Source organism: Diorhabda carinulata, chromosome 10 (genome assembly GCF_026250575.1).
Source record: "Diorhabda carinulata isolate Delta chromosome 10, icDioCari1.1, whole genome shotgun sequence".
Lineage (NCBI taxonomy): Eukaryota > Metazoa > Arthropoda > Insecta > Coleoptera > Chrysomelidae > Diorhabda > Diorhabda carinulata.
In genome coordinates this window covers 1,810,641-1,831,625 of record NC_079469.1, presented here as the reverse complement: position 1 = coordinate 1,831,625, position 20,985 = coordinate 1,810,641, and the positions used below count along the sequence as shown (strand labels likewise).

Below are 20,985 nucleotides of genomic sequence, written 5' to 3'. Positions count from 1 at the left end.
TTTAAATGATACACTCCAAATTTATATTACATTATATCTGGGGTTATTTACAGATTATTTAATAAAAATTAGTATAGAAATTAAACAAAATAATGTATTAAAATAGATTATTTTATATTTATTAATTATTTACTATAAGATAGGCAACCATATTAACGTAAAATGATTTATGGACGTGTGAAGTAGGTTAATTTCGCACTTCTTCTTTTTTTGTCGATAATAATGGCATAACCTTAATTGAAATCGAAATTTAACAATGGCACAAGTATCCAAAATTTCAAGATTGTTAAACAAAAGGATTGTTAAATTCGGATTACCGTTTTTCGTATTAATGATTGGAGGTTCGTTCGGTTTAAGAGAATTTACTAATCTTCGATACCAATTTTCTAGGGTATCTTTAGTAAAAAGGGAAGAATTGGAAAAATTAGGTATAGAAATGAAAAAACCCGGCGAGGTGACTTTGGAAAGTGAATACGAGAAAATTAAAAATCTCGATATCGATAACTGGGAACAAGTTAGAGGACCAAGACCGTGGGAAGAACCGATTGTAAAATAATTAGTATTATTTGTTAATAAAATAAATAATCCTGTGATAATTGTAAATATAAAATTCGTAGTTTTAACTAAGTTTGTTCGATTCTTTAAACTTGATTGTTATGTAATCTATATATTGGGTAAGTATGTATGACTTATTTTATGTTATTACATATGAAATATTAAGTACTTACCTGTACAATCAAAACCATTATTGTTCTTGAAAAAAAATTAGTTAAGGTGAAGATACAAGGAATAATGAAAAATGTAGTGAAAAATAGAAAGGAAGAGAAAGAAGGGAAAATGGTGAAGAGAAAGAAAAAAATCAAGAGAAGCAAGAAAATTATTGGATTGAACATTTAATAGAAAAGTAGGATTTAGGAGGACGGATGAGTCGTGGATTAGTAAATAAGAAGAAAAGAGGAAATGTAGAAGAAAATAGGACAAAAGAGGAGAATCAAAAGCCTTTGCTAGGTTGTAATGACTACAAGGAACAATGAATGTGCAATTATGAATCAAATGGAGGAGAAAAAGTGAATATTTTGGAATAAAACATGGAGGACTAGAAGGGGGAACGAGTCGAAGCAAATGGGGCACGATTTGATTCAACCAGATAAGAAATAAGATGAAAATAGGAAAGATAACATCGGATGTTGCTACAGTCAAGAGTAGGGTAGGATTTGGAGGAACTATATAAAATGACAAAATGGGGGCATCAGAAATTGAGGATTAGAAGATAAAATATTGCATTAGGAAGACAAAATAGTCGATATAGAAGCAAATAGAACGAAAAATAAAACTGAAGAGGGAATAAAATACTGTTAAGAACTAGTCCACGACATAGACCGTGATTCGGTTATGGAATAGTTTAAAATTTGGCGAATGCGATGATCTTCGATCATCGTTTTTTTGTTCATATTTTAATGATAACGGAAATTCGTTTATAATTTGTTTTTAACCAATTTAAAAAAAAGGCATTTTTAATTTAATTTATTTTCTAGAACGATTCGAAAAATTCCTTTTTGGTATAAATACGCAGTGGAGTTTATAATTAAAATTCATTATGAACGGATCGAAATGGAAAAATATTTTAATAAGGGGGTCTGAAAGAGGAAATTGGTTTATTGGAATAGAAAGAAAGTTTTGGATGGCTTGAAGATTTATGAAATAATTTTTTTATCAATCGAATTGGACAAAATGGGTCAAAAAGAAACTAATAACATGTTTTTTCATCTAATTTATTATTCCCAACTTAAATTTTTGACTTATACATAAAATTCCACAAAAATTAAATTCTATTCGAATACATGTAACGTAATGAATAAATATTGTAGGTAAAACGGTTTCTCATGTTTTCTTATATTTTCACAAAAATAAAGTTGTAATTTTCGGTTATTTCAATATAACTATCATTTATAATTGCAATAAATTATCAAATATAAAAATTATCAAAATGTTCCTTGATCATTAATAACGTTTTTATGCTAGTTTGTCCTATGTATTATTTCGGAAAATCATTAAAATTTGAAAATATAACAAACTTCACTTTCATAATAAGTATGAAAACATGAAAATATAAATGAAAACTCAAATTAGGACAGAATAATTTTCCGTGGAATAAGTTGGAATTAGAATTGATTCAATATGGAAGAAAGTGACGTTTTTAGGCAGAAATATTGTAAAAATTTGTTAATTTGTATTTTTTTTTCGGAAACGTATAAATTCGAATTATGTCATACATAACCATCTAAATCACATAAAATTGATCTAAGTTCTATATTTGAGCAATATTTATTGGGTTTAAATTAATTTTGTTCGTTATAAGGAATTTAGAAAACACAAAATACTCAAATTATATTTTATTTTTATAACTAGCTAACTGAGAAAATAATTTTATTTTAAATTTTTTTAATATCATAAATTGGGATATTTTTAAAAAATGTTTTTATGTTTTTTAATTAGATTTTAAAAGCGAATTATTTTTCTAGAAACACTAAATTTAATGAGAAACAGTTTTATATTTTAAATGAAGATTAGATAGTAAGATAACTGTGAAATGAAAAATTATTCAAAACTTGAAAAGAAAGGAAAATAAAGAAGAAATGCAATAAATTTCAACAAGTTGGATAAATTTCATTTGAACCTACAGAAAAGTAGAAAATGAAATTTAGATAAACTAGTGAAGAGTTTCGATTAGAAAAATTGATACCAAAATAAAGCTAAAAACAACAAACGGGGAAAAATGGACAAAATTGCTATAAAATTCCAAAAATGGACCAATTTCCCAAAAATATAGTGCAACAATACAAAAAAAAGAAAAAGTAAGTACCAGAAAAAGAAATTTAGGTGAACGAGTGAGAAAATAAGGAATTTATGAAGAAATTGGTACCAAAACAAAGTTTGAAACAAAATAGGAGGGAAAATAGATAAGACTTATGAAATTCAAAAAATAGCTTCATTCCTCATAAAATAAGAACAATAATATGGATAGAAATAAAAGAAAATGAAATTTAGATAAACAAAGCTAAAAATAAAAAAGGGGAGAAAATTAAGGAAATTTCAAATAAATCTCAAATAATAATGCATTAAAACTGAACCACAATATAAACAAAATCAAAACTAGATACTAGGAAAAGAAATTTAGATAAACGAGTGATAAAAAAAAATAAAGAAGAAAATTTGCTATAAAATTCCAAAACTACATCAATTTCCCATAAAAATAGTGCAACAATATAAACAAAAGTAGAGGTAGATTGAAGAAAATGAAATTTGGATAAAAGTATGAGAAAAAGATTGTTTCGAAGGTGTTTATAGAGGAATAGGTAACAAAATAAAACTGGAAACAAAATAGGGAGAAAAATGAAGATTTGCTATAAAAATCCAAAAATTGACCAATTTCCCATGAAAATAGTGCAATAATACAAACAAAATCAAAAGTAAGTACCAGAAAAAGAAATTTAGGTAAATGAGTGAGAAAATGAGGAATTTATAGAGAAATTAGTACCAAAGCAAAATAGAAAATAAAATAAAAAAGATTTGCAATAAATTTTAAAAAATAGTGCAATTTTTCATAAAATAAGAACAGTAATATGAATAGAAGCAAGAGAAAATGCAGTTTGAATCAATTAAAGAAGATAAATATTAATTAGAGCAAGAAATTGATATCAAAACGATGAAATGAAAATGAAAAAGATTTGCTGTAAGTTTTGAGAAATAGATCAATTTCCCATAAAAATAGTGCAAAAATACAAACAAAAGTAAAAGTAGATACCAGAAAACGAAATTTGGATGAATGAGTGAGAAAATAAGGAATTTAGAGTGAAATTGGTATCAAAACAAAGCTAGAAATGAAATAGAGAGAAAAATGAAGAAAATCTGCTATAAGTTTCCAAAAATGGACCAATTTTCCATAAAAATAGTGTAACAATACAAACAAAAGCAAAAGTAGATACCAGAAAAAGAAATTTAGGTAAACCCGTTAGAAAATGAAGAATTTATGAAGAAATTGGCACTAAAACAAAGCTATAAACAAAATAGGGAAGAAAATGAAGAAGATTTACTATGAAATTACAAATCAATTTCCCATAAATATAGTGCTACTATATAAACAATAGTAAAAATAGATCGAAGAAAATGAAATTTAGATGAAAAGTGTGAAAAAACAAATTGTTCCTAAGATGTTTATAGAGAAATTGGTAGCAAAGCAAAATAGGGTAGAATATTTGCAATCAATTTAAAAAAATAGGGTAATTTTTTATAAAATTATAGCAAGAATCTGATTGAAAAGAAAAGTATATATTAGGAAAAAAAATTTAGATGAATAAGTAAAAAAATATAGAAAAATCGGTATCAAGACGAAGTTGTAAACAAAATCAAATAAATGTTATCGAAATATTTAACAAATTCGACAAACCACAACCATTTCTCATAAAATTAGTAAAAAATAATTATTCCGGAAGCTAGTTTGACGTTTTTTTAAACAAAAACATAAAAACACTTACTACCTGTACAACCGCGTTATAAACACTAATAAAAAAAACTCACTAAAAGTCTCTATAATAATTAATATATTTCTTCAAAATAGTCGGTAATGGTAACTGTTGAATTTTAGCTTTCATATGTTCGGTATAAGGACTCTTATACATCCTCATATCGTTATCGTCGATTTTCCTTTGAGTATCGTTTTCATTATCACTACTGCTACTGCTATCGATAAACATCCCTTGAATATCGCTCTCAATACGACGCCATTTCAATATAGAAGAAGAACTTTTATTTTCGCTTAACTGACTACGTTTATTCCCCTTTTCGTTATGGTTACCTTCTTCGTCGCTACTACAACGGGCATCTACAGAAAAAAAAAATTATTCAAACAATATTTCGAATAATCCGATTCGATTTACCTTCAACCGTATCATCTTCTGACGAAACTGCGTGATTAAAAGCAATGTCCTCCCCTAATCCGCTATCGAATTTTTCCCTTTTTTTTTTCTCTTCGCTAGGACCGCTTCGAGGTTCCTCTTCGCTGTTAACGTCGCTTTCATTCCTCAATACGTTTATAACGTCGACGAAAACGTTGTGGATCTCGTTCATCGAATTTATTAAACTTCCATTTTGGGCTTCGACACCATCAGTAACCTGAAATTATTTCCTTAATCTCATTTTCCACATGGAAACTGTACTTACATCTCCATTAGTACTTTCTTCATTTCTTGTACTCGGTCTGTGTTCTATTACAGCTTCTGTTTCTATTTTAGGTTTCTTATTACATTCTTCGGTGGATTCAGCAGTATCGGTTTCCATTCTATTATCTTCGCTAGATAATTCGGTTTCTGTGTTATTTTCTCTACCGCTACTGTTATTTCTTTCATCTAAAGAAGCTAAATAGAAAACAATCATTTTTTTATTGATAATATTACTGGGTATATACCTGAAAAAAACGTTCTACCATCTCTAACCGAACCTAAAACGAAATTGAAAAAACCCCCATTGTCTTCTCTGAATGAAGCTCGACCACCATCACGGTTTCTACCCTGTAGGATAATTTAACAATTAAAACAAAAAAAAATTATTTTCATACATATTACATACAGCGCTGATTCTAACATGTCTTTCATCATCCGAACTATCTTCAGAGTCAAATAAGGGTACTACTAATCTTCTTAGGGCTCTCTTTCTCTTTGGGGCTTTGGTGGTTATATTCGATTGACGTTTAACCGGGGGATGTTCAATTTCTACGTTTTTTCTCAAAATGTTTCTTATTGTAGCCCTACAGAGTACTTGTAGTGATTGAGGCTCAATTTCCACTAGAAATATTGAATAAAATCAAAAAAACACAAATTATATATTTTCTGTAGCTTAAAATATTTTTGTAAACTTTAGTCTCAGCTATCGTAGGTATAAAACTGAAAAAAAAGCTGTCCTCAAGAAGGAGTCTAAACACTCCTACTGTGGACATTGGTAGTGGACCAAATCCTCAATAGACTTGGCAGCGCTGGATTTACATTCCTGGAGTACACGGATGATCTAGTAGGATATAATTTCTACCCCTAAACACAAACGAAACATGTAGTGATGAGGAATAAATCACGATCAACCCCAGTAAAACGTCACTTGTACCATTTAAAGAAGAACCATCATACAAAAATACTTAATGGAACAAATTAGATTATGGGACGAACATGCCAGAATCAGATCAGAAGAAAGTTTTGCTCGCTACAGACTTAATAATAACCAACTAACAGCCAAAATAAGACAATCTCGGCGACAGTATGAAATAAACTGGAAGCCCAAAGACATTCTACAGTCACATCAGGAAACAAATCTGTTCAAAATCATCTGTTCCTTGTGTTATCAACTCTGATGAGAATCATACAGTACAAGACGCGACAGCTGTGGCAAATGTATTCAGAGACCAGTTTTGTAAGCAGTATGTTACTGAAGCGCTAGATGAACTTCCAGCCTTTGATGAGTAGAGATGCCAAGAGTAGAGAGGTCCTTTGACAGTATCGAGTTTGCAGTTGAAAAATTGGAAAAAACCTTGAAGAATTTAAGAAGCGACTCAGCACCAGGTCCAGACTGCATCAGTCCATATTTCCTAAAAAATTGTTGGCAGAGCCTGTCCCATCCTTTATGTTTATTAATGCAGACTTCGCTTGAGTCTGGACAACTACCAAGAGATTGGAAAATGGCCTCAGTAACCCCCATACACAAGAAAGGTGATAAAAAGATAGCCTCCAACTACAGAGCCATTAGCCTTACATCAGTCCCATGTAAGATTATGGAAAGAATAATAGTGGATGAGTTACTGAAGTTCATGGATGAAGAAAATATTCTGCCTGCCGAACAACATGGCTTTACCCCTGGAAGGTCAGTCACCACTAATCTGCTTCATAATTTAGACGTTTGGACTAAGGAATGGGACAAAGGAAATCCAATTGATGCTGTATATCTCGATTTTGAGAAGGCCTTTGACAAGGTCCCAATTAAACGACTTCTGATAAAACTGGAGCATCTTGGAATTAGAGGAAAACTGTTATCCTGGATTGAGTCATTTTTGACTGACAGAAAATTCTACGTTAGAGTTGGGCAAAAAGTATCAGAATTTGGAAATGTTGTTAGCGGAGTACCACAGGGTTCAGTGCTCGGCCCAGTACTTTTTATCTTGTACACCAGAGACCTGCTGTCATTAATTCAGTCAACAAAAAGCTCATATGCTGATGATACCAAGATATCTAACAATCCTCTTACAAGTGGTGAAACCATACAGAATGATTTAACGAACATTTTCAACTGGACCAAAAAGTGGCTATTAAACCTAAATATACAAAAATGTACTGTGCTTCACATTGGAAGAACCAATCCAAATATAGAATATCTAATAAATGGTAGCCCACTGAAGGTGGTGTCTGTTCAAGAAGATTTAGGTGTCACTATTACTGACAACTTAAAGTGGGAGTCACAAATCATCAAAATTGTCAAAAGGACCAATTCATTAATTTATCTAATAAAAAAAGCATTTGTACACATCACAACAGAGCTCTTCGTCAAAATGTACAAATCTTACATACGCCCTATTTTGGAGTTTGGATTCCAGATCTGGTCACCTTACTTTCAAAAAGATATTGATCTTTTAGAGAAGACGCAAAGAAGGGCCACAAAAATCCTACCCACTGGTTTTTATGGATTGTCCTATGAGGAAAGGTTGATCAGACTGAATCTACCTAGACTAGAAGACAGATGTTTAAGAGGAGATCTTATAGAAACTTTTAAAATTGTGAAACAAATATACAAGTGTAGTGCTTTAAAAGATATTTATGCCTTTAATCAAAACACCTGCGTGGCCATAACTCAAAGTTATCAAAAGACAGATGTCATTCCAATGGGTTGGAACGAACTTTAAGATTTATAATTCTTATACTAAAATAGATATCAAATACTTATATAACAAAAAACATCTCTGAACTAATAATGTCGCAAAAACTAATCTCAACAAAGTAAAATACGTCTGTTATCAGTTAATTTAAACGCTTAAATGATAGAAATCGTAAAAAAGGGCATAAGTAAATTGTATCAATAAAAAAATTCGCATAAACAGAAATTTAGTGTAATAATGAAATAAATGACTCACTTAATTGCACCCAATCTTGTTTTCCTTCTGTTGGTTGGATAAGTGAAGCAAAAGACACCGGTAGCAAGGATTTAACTTCCCAACTAGTCTCTGAACTGCGTTTAATTTGCATCAATTGATCATCGAGAGGCATTACGAGTATCCCGCCGATTTTGAGTAAATTTTTCATGTAACTTGCGTATTGTTCGGGACAAGCGGCGCCGCAATAAACTCTATCGTACTGAGCGTTACACTCAGTGGTAAGGCACAAACAATTTCCTTGTATAAATTTCGGTTCGCAGTAATCGAATTCGTCGATACTTCCCGAATATTTTTTGAAATCTTCAAGTTTCTTGTTGGCGTATTGAACGACTTCGTTGTGGTATTCTATACCGTGATTGATACCGTAATGACCAATAATGAGACCCACCATGGTGCTTAAATAACCAGTACCGGATCCTAAATTTAAAAACGATAATCCGGGTTTTAGGCAGAGTCCTTCCATTACTTCGCTGTAAATACACGGGGCCGATAAATGTAGATTACCGAATTTCCATGCTAAATCCTTATAAGCGTTAGCTCTACCTTCTGGTAAAAAATATTCGGCTCTATCAACTGCGCGAAAAACTCTTTCTATTAGAGGTGTTTTGATATAATCTGCCTCGAGTAAATTGTCTATAAGATCGTCGTTATTTTGACCAGAACTCACAACGCCACCCATTTTTATCGTACAGAAAAATATCTTTAGTAAATAAGCACTGACATTCTACGTCAATAAAATGAAGAACAAAACAACACAAAGTACATTCACAAAATGGTGGTTTCTAATCTTTTTTTAAACACTATTCGATACATTAAAATAGTCATTAAAATTTATCGAATGCATAACTAATTATCGAGAACATTCACACTAAATAGTTCAAAACAATCACTAGCGTCAAATAATGTATTTTAGAACGTTGAATACCTAGAATTAACTATACAAGTGGGAGATCAACCAGCTGTTTTCGTTTTCTCCTTCATAACACAAACATGTTGCCAGTTCTATTATTTATTTAATTGAAATCTACTCTATATTTATATAAAAGATTTTATGCACGCTTATTTATTACTAATGTCAGATATAAAAAGTGGTAGTCAAAAAATATTTTCTAAGATATAGGTGATTTAGTGATAAATATTATATATATATTTAAATTTATGAAATCCGGCAACTACGTAGAAATCCGCGCAAGCGTTTAATTAAACATCTATTCAGGTAATTTATTTATCTAATTAATAGAACATTACAAAAACATATATTATCTAAATATAAAAATTCGGAGAATCAAAGAATAATTAATCTATAATAATTCGTTAAATATCAATTGCAAATAATATATATCGAAAAATAATTTTATGGGTTTGACATTTTAAATAGATATTTAAAAATTATTAAACCAAAACTATAACTTTAATATCGATTTATTTTTATTTAAATAAATCTATTGTAATAGCCTGCACGTATTTTTTTTATATATAAAACGATGATAGGATTTTTTATACCTATATAAACATGTTAAATTATATTAAAAACTCGTGTTTGTTCTTATAATACGATTAAAATAAATATATTACTTATTAAAATAGTTATTATATCGTATTTATTACTAGTAATTTGGTTTTAAAAGAATGTTTATTTTTAAAATCATTATTTGACATTCATTATAATAATGGCTTCCATTTCCTTTAACGTAAATTGTTTTGTATATTAATATTATTGAATTAAGGTATCGAATAATCAATCGTATAATTAATTTTAAGTTCAATATTTGTTTTTATATTTTAGTTTCTATTTTAATAGTCGACTTGTAAATAACATTTAACATTCCATTCATCGTGTGATGTAAGTTATCTAGTTATGTTAAATAAGTAAATGGTGTCATATAAAAAAACGATATAAATTTAAACTAGGACAAGCTTCTTTTATATCTTTTATAAAATCAATCAATAAATAGGTTTATGATATTATGATTTCAGTTAAATTTGAAGAAAAATGTGTTTTTATATTAAAAAATTTTTTGAAATGTGTTAAAGCGCGAAAATTTTAGGGAAATCGACTCCCCACTCACTGAACGCGCATGCGAGTTCATAATCTTACATATATTTGTGAAAATCTGATGAATACTTTTTGGTTCTGTCATAAAATTTAAGTTTTTTAATAGTGTAGTGGTTATGGAGTATTTGTAAAGGTATTTATAATTAAATTTTAATATTTTTATTTCGTTTATACAAGTAATATATTGTTTACCTTGAGTTTTATTTTATAAAATAGAAAAGTTTCGTGATGTAGTGAACAGTCACAACCGTCAGACAAGGACTTTTATATCTGTATCGAACTAATATATTTTATATTTTTATATAGTTAGGGTTTGAATTTTGTTAATAAGGTATATTTTTTTTCTTTCGCTTTAGTTGTACTTTTAATATAATTGATTAGAATATCGAGTCACTTCTAATTTAATAATTATGTAGTAGTTTCTATTTTTTCTTTAAAAAAAAAAAGAAAAGTAATTTTGGAATTTACGGTTTTTGCAGAGAAATGTCTTCATTCACATCTACAGAATTAACAATTTCTAGAGAAGATTTGGATACCTCGAAAATAAATATTAATTCAAACAGTAATCACCTTATTATAGAAAATAATTCTCCAGATGTAACCATTTCTAAATGTGATCCACCAACTTCTGTTACAATGAAAACTCAAGTTTTACCTTTAGTTTACATACAAAATAATTCGAAAACGTCGTTTTCTTCTGTTAATAAATCAAATAGTAACGTAATTGTGAATAATTTTCAATTAGCAACAGTAGATCATAATGGGAGCAAAAGTAGTTCAAATGTAACTACATCGCTTAGTTTAACAACAAATCCTAACGTAATTTTTACTACAAATAGACAAACTCCTTTAGTTATACATAAACCTCAAGGAAATATGGTGCCTTTAGTTCCGGTTACAGTTTCGGGTGGAACAAAAATCGCTGGGGTTTTTACAATGTTAAAACCGTCAAATAAACTAAACGAAACTAATACTATATTAAATAATAACAACGTAAATACGTTTATACAATCGCAAAATCAACAACAAAAATTCCTATTCGCTCCAATGCCTAAATTAACAACAAACAGACTTGCTACAACAACTACAAGCACCGTTCAACCAAAATTAGCCATATTACCGATGCCTGTACCAATATCAGAACCGGTTGTTACACAACCGAAAGTTTACAACAATTTTAAAATAAGCGATGGTCAAATACAAGTGGAACCATCAATGGTAATGTGTAATAGTGAAAATAGTGTAGACGGGGATAGTAATAGTGAAGAAAAATTAGTGTGTGATGAAGTAATCGATTTGGATAGCCCGGAAAAAAACGATCTGACTAACAAAACTTACGAATTGAGTATTACCGAAGATTCGGTTGGGTCCCAAAGCGAAATAAGAACTTCTGTGATACTAAATAAATTACCGACGAAGTTTCCCAAGCACGGAGTATCGATATTAAAAAAGAATTACAATTATTTAGATCGTAAAACGGACAAAACTAGTAATTTATTAGTTAGTAATAATAACGCAGGTTTAATTTCAGATAATAAAGAAACGAATATTGATTGCGAAGTCGATAATAGCGTGGTTATAAGTATACCAGCCCCTCAGAAACCACAAGAAAAGGAACGTAGAAGAAAATCGACGTTGACTTGCATTAAAGGTTACGATGAAATGGAAGTAACTTCGACAGATGGTTACGGTAACGAAATAATAAGTAAACAGTCTTCCATCGAAATAACAAAGGAGGAATCGAAGAAAAATTTAACAAGCGAAGTGGAAATCGAATTAATAAAAGAAAAACCTTTTTTAAAATTGGAAGATTGCGATTTACAGAAAGTTTTGACTTGGGACGACGGTATTGGTACTTTACCAGGTTCTGAAATCAAATTTATATTAAACGAATTCAATTTAATCGAATATATAACCGAATCAGAATACAAAGCGATCATCGATAAGAGAATGGCCAAAGCTAAAGAAAAAATGAAGACTGATTATCATCAAGAGGAGATGCGTTGTTTGGAATGCGGTTGTTACGGTCTGTCTTCGGATTTTATAAATCCGAAATTTTGCAGCTACGATTGTAGGGATAATTATCAAAACAAATTGATGAAGAAGGAAAAAGCGGATAGGTTCAAAAAGAAAAAGAAAAAAACGAAAACGGAAACGGATATAATTAAATTAGAAGACGAAAGTGAAGAGGATTCCATGGATAACAACGTTTCCCAGGATAAGTTCATGTCGTATCCGTGGGCGTGTAAAAAGAAAGGTTTTTCTTGGTCGAAATATTTGGAGCACGTCAAAGCCAAACCGGCGCCCGTCAAATTATTCAAAGATCCATTTCCTTATACGAGAAACGGTTTCAGACCGGGAATGAAACTCGAAGGAGTCGATCCTCAACACCCTTCTTATTTTTGTGTTCTTACCGTAGCAGAAGTTGTCGGTTACAGGATTAGGTTACATTTCGACGGCTATCCTGATAATTATGATTTTTGGTGTAACGCCGATAGTATGGATATTTTCCCTATGGGTTGGTGCGAAAAGTATGGACACGTGTTGCAACCTCCTTCCGGATATACGGTCGATAATTTCAATTGGTTCCAGTATTTGAAATATACGAAAAGTACCGCGGCGCCCAAACATCTTTTCGCCAATAGGGCCGGACAGGTGAGTGTCCTTTTTCGATTTTTTCACTTATATACCGAAAATTACCTTTTCTATTTTTTTTTCCTTTATTACTTTTTCTCCTTCACACATTTCATTGTCTATTCTTCACATCTCCACGTATTCTACGACTATCTAACCTCAATTAGTACATCCACTGTTCTATTTGTTCTTTTTTTATTTATTTCCATGTAAATTGCATATTTAATTTCCTTTTCATTATCCTCGTTCTTATTTTTATTCTTCTTGGTTACATTTTCTCCTCGACTTGATCATTTCTTCTCCAAAAATTACTCAAATTGCACACTCATTCTTCAAAATTAATCAGTAAACCTTTATTTTTATTTATATTTCAATTTCCACCTTTTATAGTCAATATTATAGCCAATGTAGTCAATATTATAGTCACTGTAACCATCAATATTTAGTCGATATTATAGGCCTCACAATCTTCAATTTATAATGACTATTATAAGAGTAAAGTTGTCAAAACGTAGCCTATATCATAGTCAATAATATAGCCTACATATTCGTCGACATATAGTCAGTTTTATAGCCAATGTAGTCATCAATATATAGTCAATAATATAGGCCTCACAATCGTCAATTTATGATGACTATTATAGGAGTAAAGTTGTCAAAATGTAGCCTATATCATAGTCAATAATATAGCCTACATATTCGTTGAAATATAGTTAGTTTTATAGCCAATGTAGTCATCAATATATAGTTAATAATATAGACCTCACAATCTTCAATTTATAGTAATTATTATTGGAGTAAAGTTGTCAAAATGTAGACCATATTAAAGTCAATATAGTCATCAATTCTTAATTAATATTATAGGCAACATAGTCATCAATATACATTGGGTTTTATAACCAATATAATGACAATGTTTAGTTAAAATTATTGTCAATAAAGTCACCAATAGGTAGTCAATACAATTATAAATTCCTAGTCAATACAATCATCGATGTATAGTCAGTTTTATAGCTAGTATAGTCAATATTATAATTTTTTTAATCATTAATATATAGTCGATATCACAAAAAAAACGTATAGTCAAAATAAATATGAATACAAAGTCAATATGACAGCCAATAAGGTCATCAAATCATAGTCAACATATACCCATGATAATAGTCTATATATAGTGAAATGTATAGTCAAATTTCTGGCTTATATAAATGTCGATACATAGACTATATGACAGTTTATATAGTTATTAATCTACAGTCAAAACACAGTCAATATAATCATTGATATATGATCAAAATTATGGCCAATATAATTGTCAATATAATCAATAATTAATAGTCAACTTATGGCGATTATATTAGTAAAAATAATGAACATTGTAGTCCACATATTAGTTAATGTATTATAAATATTATAACCAACATAGTCGTCAATAAATAACCAATATTAGAGAAGATGAGTAGTCAGAAATATTGCCAGTATAATTGTCAAAACATAATAATATGGCAGCCAATATAGTCATCAATTAATAGTAAACTTATAGTCAGTATAGTAGTCGAAATTATAGTCAATATAATTGTCAATACATAGCCTATATCATATCTAATATAGTCATCAATTAATAGCCAATACATAGCAGATATAGTCATAAATTAATAGTCAATCTATAATCAACATAGTAGTCGAAACATAGTGAACATTGTAGGCAACATAGTCATTAATGTATAGTCTAAATTATAGTCAATACAAAACCGATATAGTCTTCAATTAATAGTCAATCTATAACCAACATAGTAGTCAAAATATAGTGAACATTGTAGCCAATATAGTCATAAACAAATAATCAATATAATTGTCAATACATAGTCAATATGACAACCAATGTTGTCAAATGGAATGCAGACTATGAGCTCTATAGTTTGATAAACGTGGTAACATTTTCAGGCCATTTGTCCGAACGGATTTAGAGTGGGAATGAAGCTCGAGGCAGTCGATAGGAAAAATACGTCACTAGTGTGTGTAGCTACAATCAGAGACATGATGGATAATAGAATTTTAGTGCATTTCGATAGTTGGGACGACATCTACGATTATTGGGCGGATCCTACGTCTCCTTATATCCATCCTGTCGGTTGGTGTGATCAATATGGGCACAACTTGACACCTCCTAATGGTAAGTTTTCAACAACATATCACCGGTGGATAATGAAACGATTTTTATCGCTTTATGTTTTGATTATTAGACAGGAAGACTTCGGAAAAACCATTAAAATATTTTTTGTTTTATCGCTGACACATGATTTATGGATTTTTTCGATTCTTGTGCGATGTGTCGACTTGTGTTATCTGAATAATGAATTTAACAATTTGTTTTTATTAGATTGAGTGATTCGTATTTGTAATTATTTTATTATCGGTTTGAAGATTAGATATTTGATTCGTATTACAATGCCAATGCAATAATTATTATCTGTACGTCAAATAATAAGTTTCGAATATTCATATTTGAGTTTCTTTAACATAAATCTAAAAAAATTATTGTTTTTTTGGTTATACAAACTTGAAACAAAACGTTTTGTGACACAAATTTTTTTAATTTTCATCGATTTTGAAAAAAATTATCTACGTTCTGTGAAATTTTCATATTTCTATTGTTATTATTTTTTGAGATATGGGAGTTCAAAGTTAACCATTATTTGTTCTTCGATTTTTCGTATCTCCATTTTATTGCTCTGTATCTCACAAACACCAACCGTTAGGACAAAATTGATTTCTATAATTTTATATTGATCTTTTTGACTATATCCTGTGAAATTTTCAAATTTCTAATCCCATTATTTTTTGAGATATAGAACTTAAAAGTTAACCGTCATTTTTTATTCAGATTTTTCGTATCTTCATTTTATTGCTTTGTATCTCACCAATTAAACACCAACCGTTAGGACAAAATTAATTTCTATAATTTTATATTGATCTTTTTGTCTATATCCTGTGAAATTTTCAAATTTCTATTTTAATTATTTACTGAGATATAGGACTTAAAAGTTAATCATAATTTTTTCTCTGCTTTTTTCACATCTCCATTTTAATGTCCTGTAACTCACAAATACCATTCGTTGGGACAAAATTGATATTCATTTTTTTGTATTGATCCGTTTGTCAACAACATGTGAACTTTTCACATTTTTACTTCTATTATTTTCTGAGATATGGGACTTTAAATTTTGTTCTCTTGATTTTCCATGCTTCTACTTTGAAGCCTTCTATCTCATAAACTCGAATCTTTAGGATAATTTCAATTTTTCCTTTGTGTATTGATCCTTTTGTTTGTAAACTATGGAATTTTCAAAATTATATTGCCATTATTTTCTGAGATATGGGACTTCAAAGTTAACTATAATTTTTTTTTCTTTATTTTCATGTCTCTACTTTAAAGCCCTCTATTTCAAAAATTTTAACTGTTGTATCAATTTCTATTATTTTTTCTATATATCGTTATTCCCAAAGGATTTTTCTAAAACATGAACTCAAAATTTCTATGATTGCCAGTTGTATGATTTTTTTAATGAAAACAAGTATTTTTTTAAAGTTTTTCATTTGATAGTTTAGAAGTAAATATTTTCGAAACGGTACATTCCAGAATTTTTTTTCCAATTTCCATCGATTCTGGGAAGATTTTTCTATAAATTGTATTATTTTCACATTACGTATACTAAAATTTTCTGAGATATGGGATCATAAATTTTACATATATTTCGAATTGAAAGTTTTACTTTTTATTGATTACAAATTAAATGCGCCGTTGCCATATTGATCTCGGATGTCGTTATAGTTACGATATGCGACCTTTCGCGATTTGTCTTCCAGATTACCCGAATCCGGAGTCGTTTTCTTGGGAAACTTACTTGAAGGAAAGTAAAGCTGTAGCTGCACCGGTAAGGGCGTTTAAACAACGACCCGCTTGCGGTTTTAAGAGAGGCATGCGCCTCGAAAGCGTCGACCGACGCGTACCCCAATTAATCAGGGTGGCTACAGTCGACGACGTCAAAGAACATCAAATTAGGATACATTTTGACGGCTGGCCGGATCGTTACAGCTATTGGGTGGATGACGATAGTCCAGACATACACCCGATGGGTTGGTGTCAAAAAACCGGACATCCCATAGAACCTCCTCTAAGTAAGAAGCTCCATCGCGTGCGTCTCCCGTATTTTGATTTTGTTTTTTTTTTCTCCTCAGCTCCCGATGACGTGTACGATTTTCTGGAATGTCCGACTGTCGGTTGTAGGGGACAAGGGCATATAAAGGGACCGAAATTCGCGGTTCATTCCACGCCAAAATATTGTCCTTATTCGGACGAAAATTTGGATATCGAAAAAATCGTGCCCGATAGATTGCTCAGTCCGGATAAGAGCCCGGCAGCGGTCGTGCCCGTTTCCAGGGAACCGAAAGAGTGTAAAATGTAAGTGTTTTTATCTTATTGTACGAAAATTAGATTATTTGTTATTTTTAATAATTTATTGCGCAATTATTTCTTACAGAACCTTTTTTATATTATCCTTAGGTTCAGGAAGAATTTTTTTTATCTCTACAAGTTTTTTACGATATTAATAATGTTTTTTTCTGAGATATGGGACTTTAAAGTTGAACATCATTTTTTCCTTTAGGACTTCAGACTTCAGAACTTTTCAACTTCTAAATTTTCTTTTAATTTCCTTCGATTCAGGAAGAAATTGTCTAGAATGTGTGAAATTTTCAAATTTCTAAAGTCATTATTTTCCGAGATATAAGACTTCAAAGTTAAACATAATTTTCTTCTTTGATTTTTGATGTGTCTACTTTAACGCTCTGTATCTCAGAAATTTCAATCGTGAACGTAATCTTTCATTTTTTTACAAATACATTAATATCTTAGAAATATCATTCTAAAATTTCAGATCAAAATTTTTCTTATTACCTTTTGTATGATTTTTCAAATGAAATCAGGTTTTTCCTCAAATTTTTCAAAAAATGGGTTAGGACAACACTCTTCGACCTTTAAATTTTCTTTTAATTTCCTTCGATTCGGGAAGAAATTGTCTAGAATCTGTGAAATTTAAAAGTTTCTAAAGTCATTATTTTTCGAGGTATCATTTTTTCTTTGATTTTGATGTATCTACTTTAACGCTCTGTATCTCAGAAATTTCAATCGTGAACCTAATATTGACTTTTTTACAAATACATTAATATCTTAGGAATATCATTCTAAAATTTCAGATCAACATTTTTCTTATTGCCTGTTGTAGGATTTTTAAATAAAATAATTTTTTTTTCTCAAATTTATCAAATAATGCTTAAGACTTATAAAAATTCGAATACTCTTCGACCCATGAATTTTCTTTTTATTTCCGTCGATTTATGAAGAAATTGTCTACAATGTGTAATATTTTCAAGTTTCTAAAGTCATTATTTTCTGAGATATGAGACTTTAAAGTTGATCATCATTTTTTTCTTTGATTTTTGATGTATCTACTTTAACGCTCTGTATCTCAGAAATTTCAATCGTGAACGTAATCTTGATTTTTTTACAAATACAATAATATCTTAGGAACATCATTCTAAAATTTCAGGTCAAAATTTTTTTTATTGCTTTTTGTATCATTTTTCGAATGAAATCATGTTTTTTCTCAAATAATGGTTTAGGAATTTTATAGAAATTCCAACTCACTTTGACCTATAAATTTTCTTTTACTTTTCGTCGATTCAGGAAGGAATTGTCTAGAAACTGTGAATTTTCAAGTTTCTAGTGTTATTATTTTTTGAGATATGGAACTTTAAAGTTGAATACCATTTTAGTCTTTGATTTTTGATATCTCTCTATTTTAACGCTTGTATCTCCGGAATTTTAGTCGTTAAGGCAATTATGATTTTATTCGTGATGTATCGAACTTTTTAGAGCTAAAGTTTAAAATAAAGAATTCAAAAATTTCATTATTTTGCTTTGTATGATTTTTAAAACAAAGTGTATTATTTTTTAAAAATTTGAACTAATAGTTTTTTGAATAAAAAATGTCGGAGCAAAGAAATTTTCTTGGAATTCATATCAATTCATTGAAAAATTTTTTTTCAATACTTCACATTTCTAATTTCAATATATTCTGAGATATAAGACTTCAAAGCTGAATATAATTTTTTTCTTCAATTTTTTATGTGTGTACTTTAACACTCTTTATCTCGGAAATGTAAACCATTAGGGCAAACTGGAGTTTTTTTTTGGAATAATTATCTTTTTAAAGTAATTCTCTGAAGTATCAGCTCAAAAAATTTATCATTTTCTTTTCTGCGATTTTCCAAATGAACGCTTGTATTTTTTTTCAAAATTTTCAACCAATGAGAAATATCATTACGTTTAATTCTAGAAATTTTCTTTCAATTTCCATTGATTCAGAAAATAATTTTCTACAAATTGTGAAATTTGCACTATATTATATCTATAATTTCTGAGATATGGGAACGTAAAGTTTACATTTGATTTTTTTCTCGATTTTGAATATGTCTAATTTAACTTTTTGTATTTCAGAAATTTCAAACTTTAGGATGAAGTGAATTTTTTGAAAATATCAACCCAAAATTTCCATTATTTTCTTTTTTGCGATTTTCTAAATGAAGGCTTGTATTTTTTATTTTTTTCAAAATTTCCAACCAATAAAAAATATCAGTACGTTCTGTTCCAGAAATTTTCTTCCAAGTTCCATTGATTCAGAAAAGAATTGTCTACAAATCATGAAATTTGCACCTATTTTATATCTATAATTTCTGAGATATGGAAACGTAAAGTTAACAATTGATTTTTTCTCTACACTTAGCAAATCTCAAGTTTAACCCTTTGTATTTCAGAAATTTCAAACTTTAGGATGAAGTGATTTTTTTTATAAATAGATTGATCCTTTTAAAATATTTTTTGAAAATATGAACTCAAAATTTCCATTATTTTCTTTTGTGCGATTTTTTACGTGAAGTCTTGTATTTTTTTTCAATCTATTCCACCTATGAAAAATTTTAAAACGTTCAATTCCAGAAATTTTCTTTTAATTATCATTAATTCATAAAAGAATTGTATATAAATTGTGAAATTTATTCATTTTTTATATTCATATTTTCTGAGATATAAGACCATAAAGTTGATCATTAATTTTGCATTTTTCAACTTTAAAGCTCTAAAATAATTTGTACTATGTTTATAATATCGATTTTTTTCTTATAGACCTGTTTAATAAGAGCATTTTTCCAAAAATTCAGATAGAAATTTTGTTGTTTATGATTTTTAGGATTTTGCAAATAAAAACGTGTTTTTTTCCTCAGAAATTCCGACCCATTATTCAGGGTTGAAAATTATTACATTGTATGGATACTATAAAAGACATCTTTGACATTTTGAAATAATTTTGTCAAAAATTTCCAACTTTTCACGATATTTTTCGTTTCCAGTAAACCTCGTCCAGGTCGCCCTCCGAAACACCCTCGACCCGAACCGAAACCAGCGTCCGAAGACGAAGTAGAAGAAGAGGAGGAGGAAGAAGAAGAAGAAGCAGAACCGCCCGAAAAGAAACCGACGAAGGAAACGCCGAAACTGGTGAAAAAAGAATTGGACGTGAAAAGTGTGGAGCAGAGCGCGCGCGAATTCATCGAAAGGGCGAACATCGTTCCGGCCGAACGGAAATCTTGGGCGAAACATTCGGAATTTTTGCAAAAATACATAAAAACCGATTTCGATCCCCGATTGTGGTCGAACAGAGAAGTTGTGAGTTTCGTGTCGAATATACCGGGTTGTAATAAAATAAGTGAAGTGTTCCGAAGGGAGGACATCGACGGCGAGGCGTTGTTATTGTTGAGCCAAAAGGACATTTTAACTATATTGAAAATAAAAGTCGGTCCGGCACTGAAATTGTACAACAGTATACTTTTATTAAGGCAGCAAGTGTTTAAAAAACTGTTTTCGTGAAAAATTTTTTTTTTCTTTATTATTCATCGTTTTGTTCATATTGTTTGATTTATTGTACATATATACATATAAATATATACATATATTTACGAATTTTATTCACGAATAATAAATATTTTCATTTTTTTA

The 20,985-nt window shown here is 29.7% G+C and overlaps 3 protein-coding genes across 5 annotated transcripts; 2 read left to right on the top strand and 1 right to left on the bottom strand.

Moving 5' to 3' along the window:
* The first annotated feature begins 220 nt into the window (after positions 1-220).
* LOC130898951 (cytochrome c oxidase assembly protein COX16 homolog, mitochondrial) lies at positions 221-627 on the top strand. The gene has a single exon (XM_057808580.1). The coding sequence runs from the start codon at positions 257-259 to the stop codon at positions 554-556; it is 300 nt and encodes a 99-aa protein (XP_057664563.1). The 5' UTR covers positions 221-256; the 3' UTR covers positions 557-627.
* Positions 628-1,756: 1,129 nt separating this feature from the next.
* Positions 1,757-9,192, bottom strand: LOC130898945 (protein-L-isoaspartate O-methyltransferase domain-containing protein 1-like). Of its 2 annotated transcripts, none has more exons than XM_057808571.1 (6): positions 8,165-9,192; positions 5,626-5,840; positions 5,465-5,567; positions 5,221-5,414; positions 4,938-5,172; positions 1,757-4,882 (listed from the first exon to the last, which is right to left on the bottom strand). In XM_057808571.1, exons 1-6 carry the CDS (start codon positions 8,862-8,864, stop codon positions 4,578-4,580), a joined length of 1,752 nt encoding a protein of 583 aa, XP_057664554.1. In that variant the 5' UTR covers positions 8,865-9,192; the 3' UTR covers positions 1,757-4,577. The 2 variants fall into 2 exon arrangements, with proteins under 2 accessions (XP_057664554.1, XP_057664555.1); XM_057808572.1 differs by having other exon boundaries at positions 5,221-5,405; positions 8,165-9,175.
* A 79-nt stretch (positions 9,193-9,271) lies between these two features.
* LOC130898939 (lethal(3)malignant brain tumor-like protein 4) lies at positions 9,272-20,985 on the top strand. 2 transcript variants are annotated; one of them, XM_057808555.1, is made up of 7 exons: positions 9,789-10,028; positions 10,234-10,374; positions 10,721-12,896; positions 14,820-15,048; positions 16,743-17,054; positions 17,115-17,337; positions 20,343-20,985. In XM_057808555.1, exons 3-7 carry the CDS (start codon positions 10,725-10,727, stop codon positions 20,854-20,856), a joined length of 3,450 nt encoding a protein of 1,149 aa, XP_057664538.1. In that variant the 5' UTR covers positions 9,789-10,028; positions 10,234-10,374; positions 10,721-10,724; the 3' UTR covers positions 20,857-20,985. The 2 variants fall into 2 exon arrangements, with proteins under 2 accessions (XP_057664537.1, XP_057664538.1); XM_057808554.1 differs by lacking the exons at positions 9,789-10,028; positions 10,234-10,374 and adding an exon at positions 9,272-9,401 and having other exon boundaries at positions 20,343-20,983.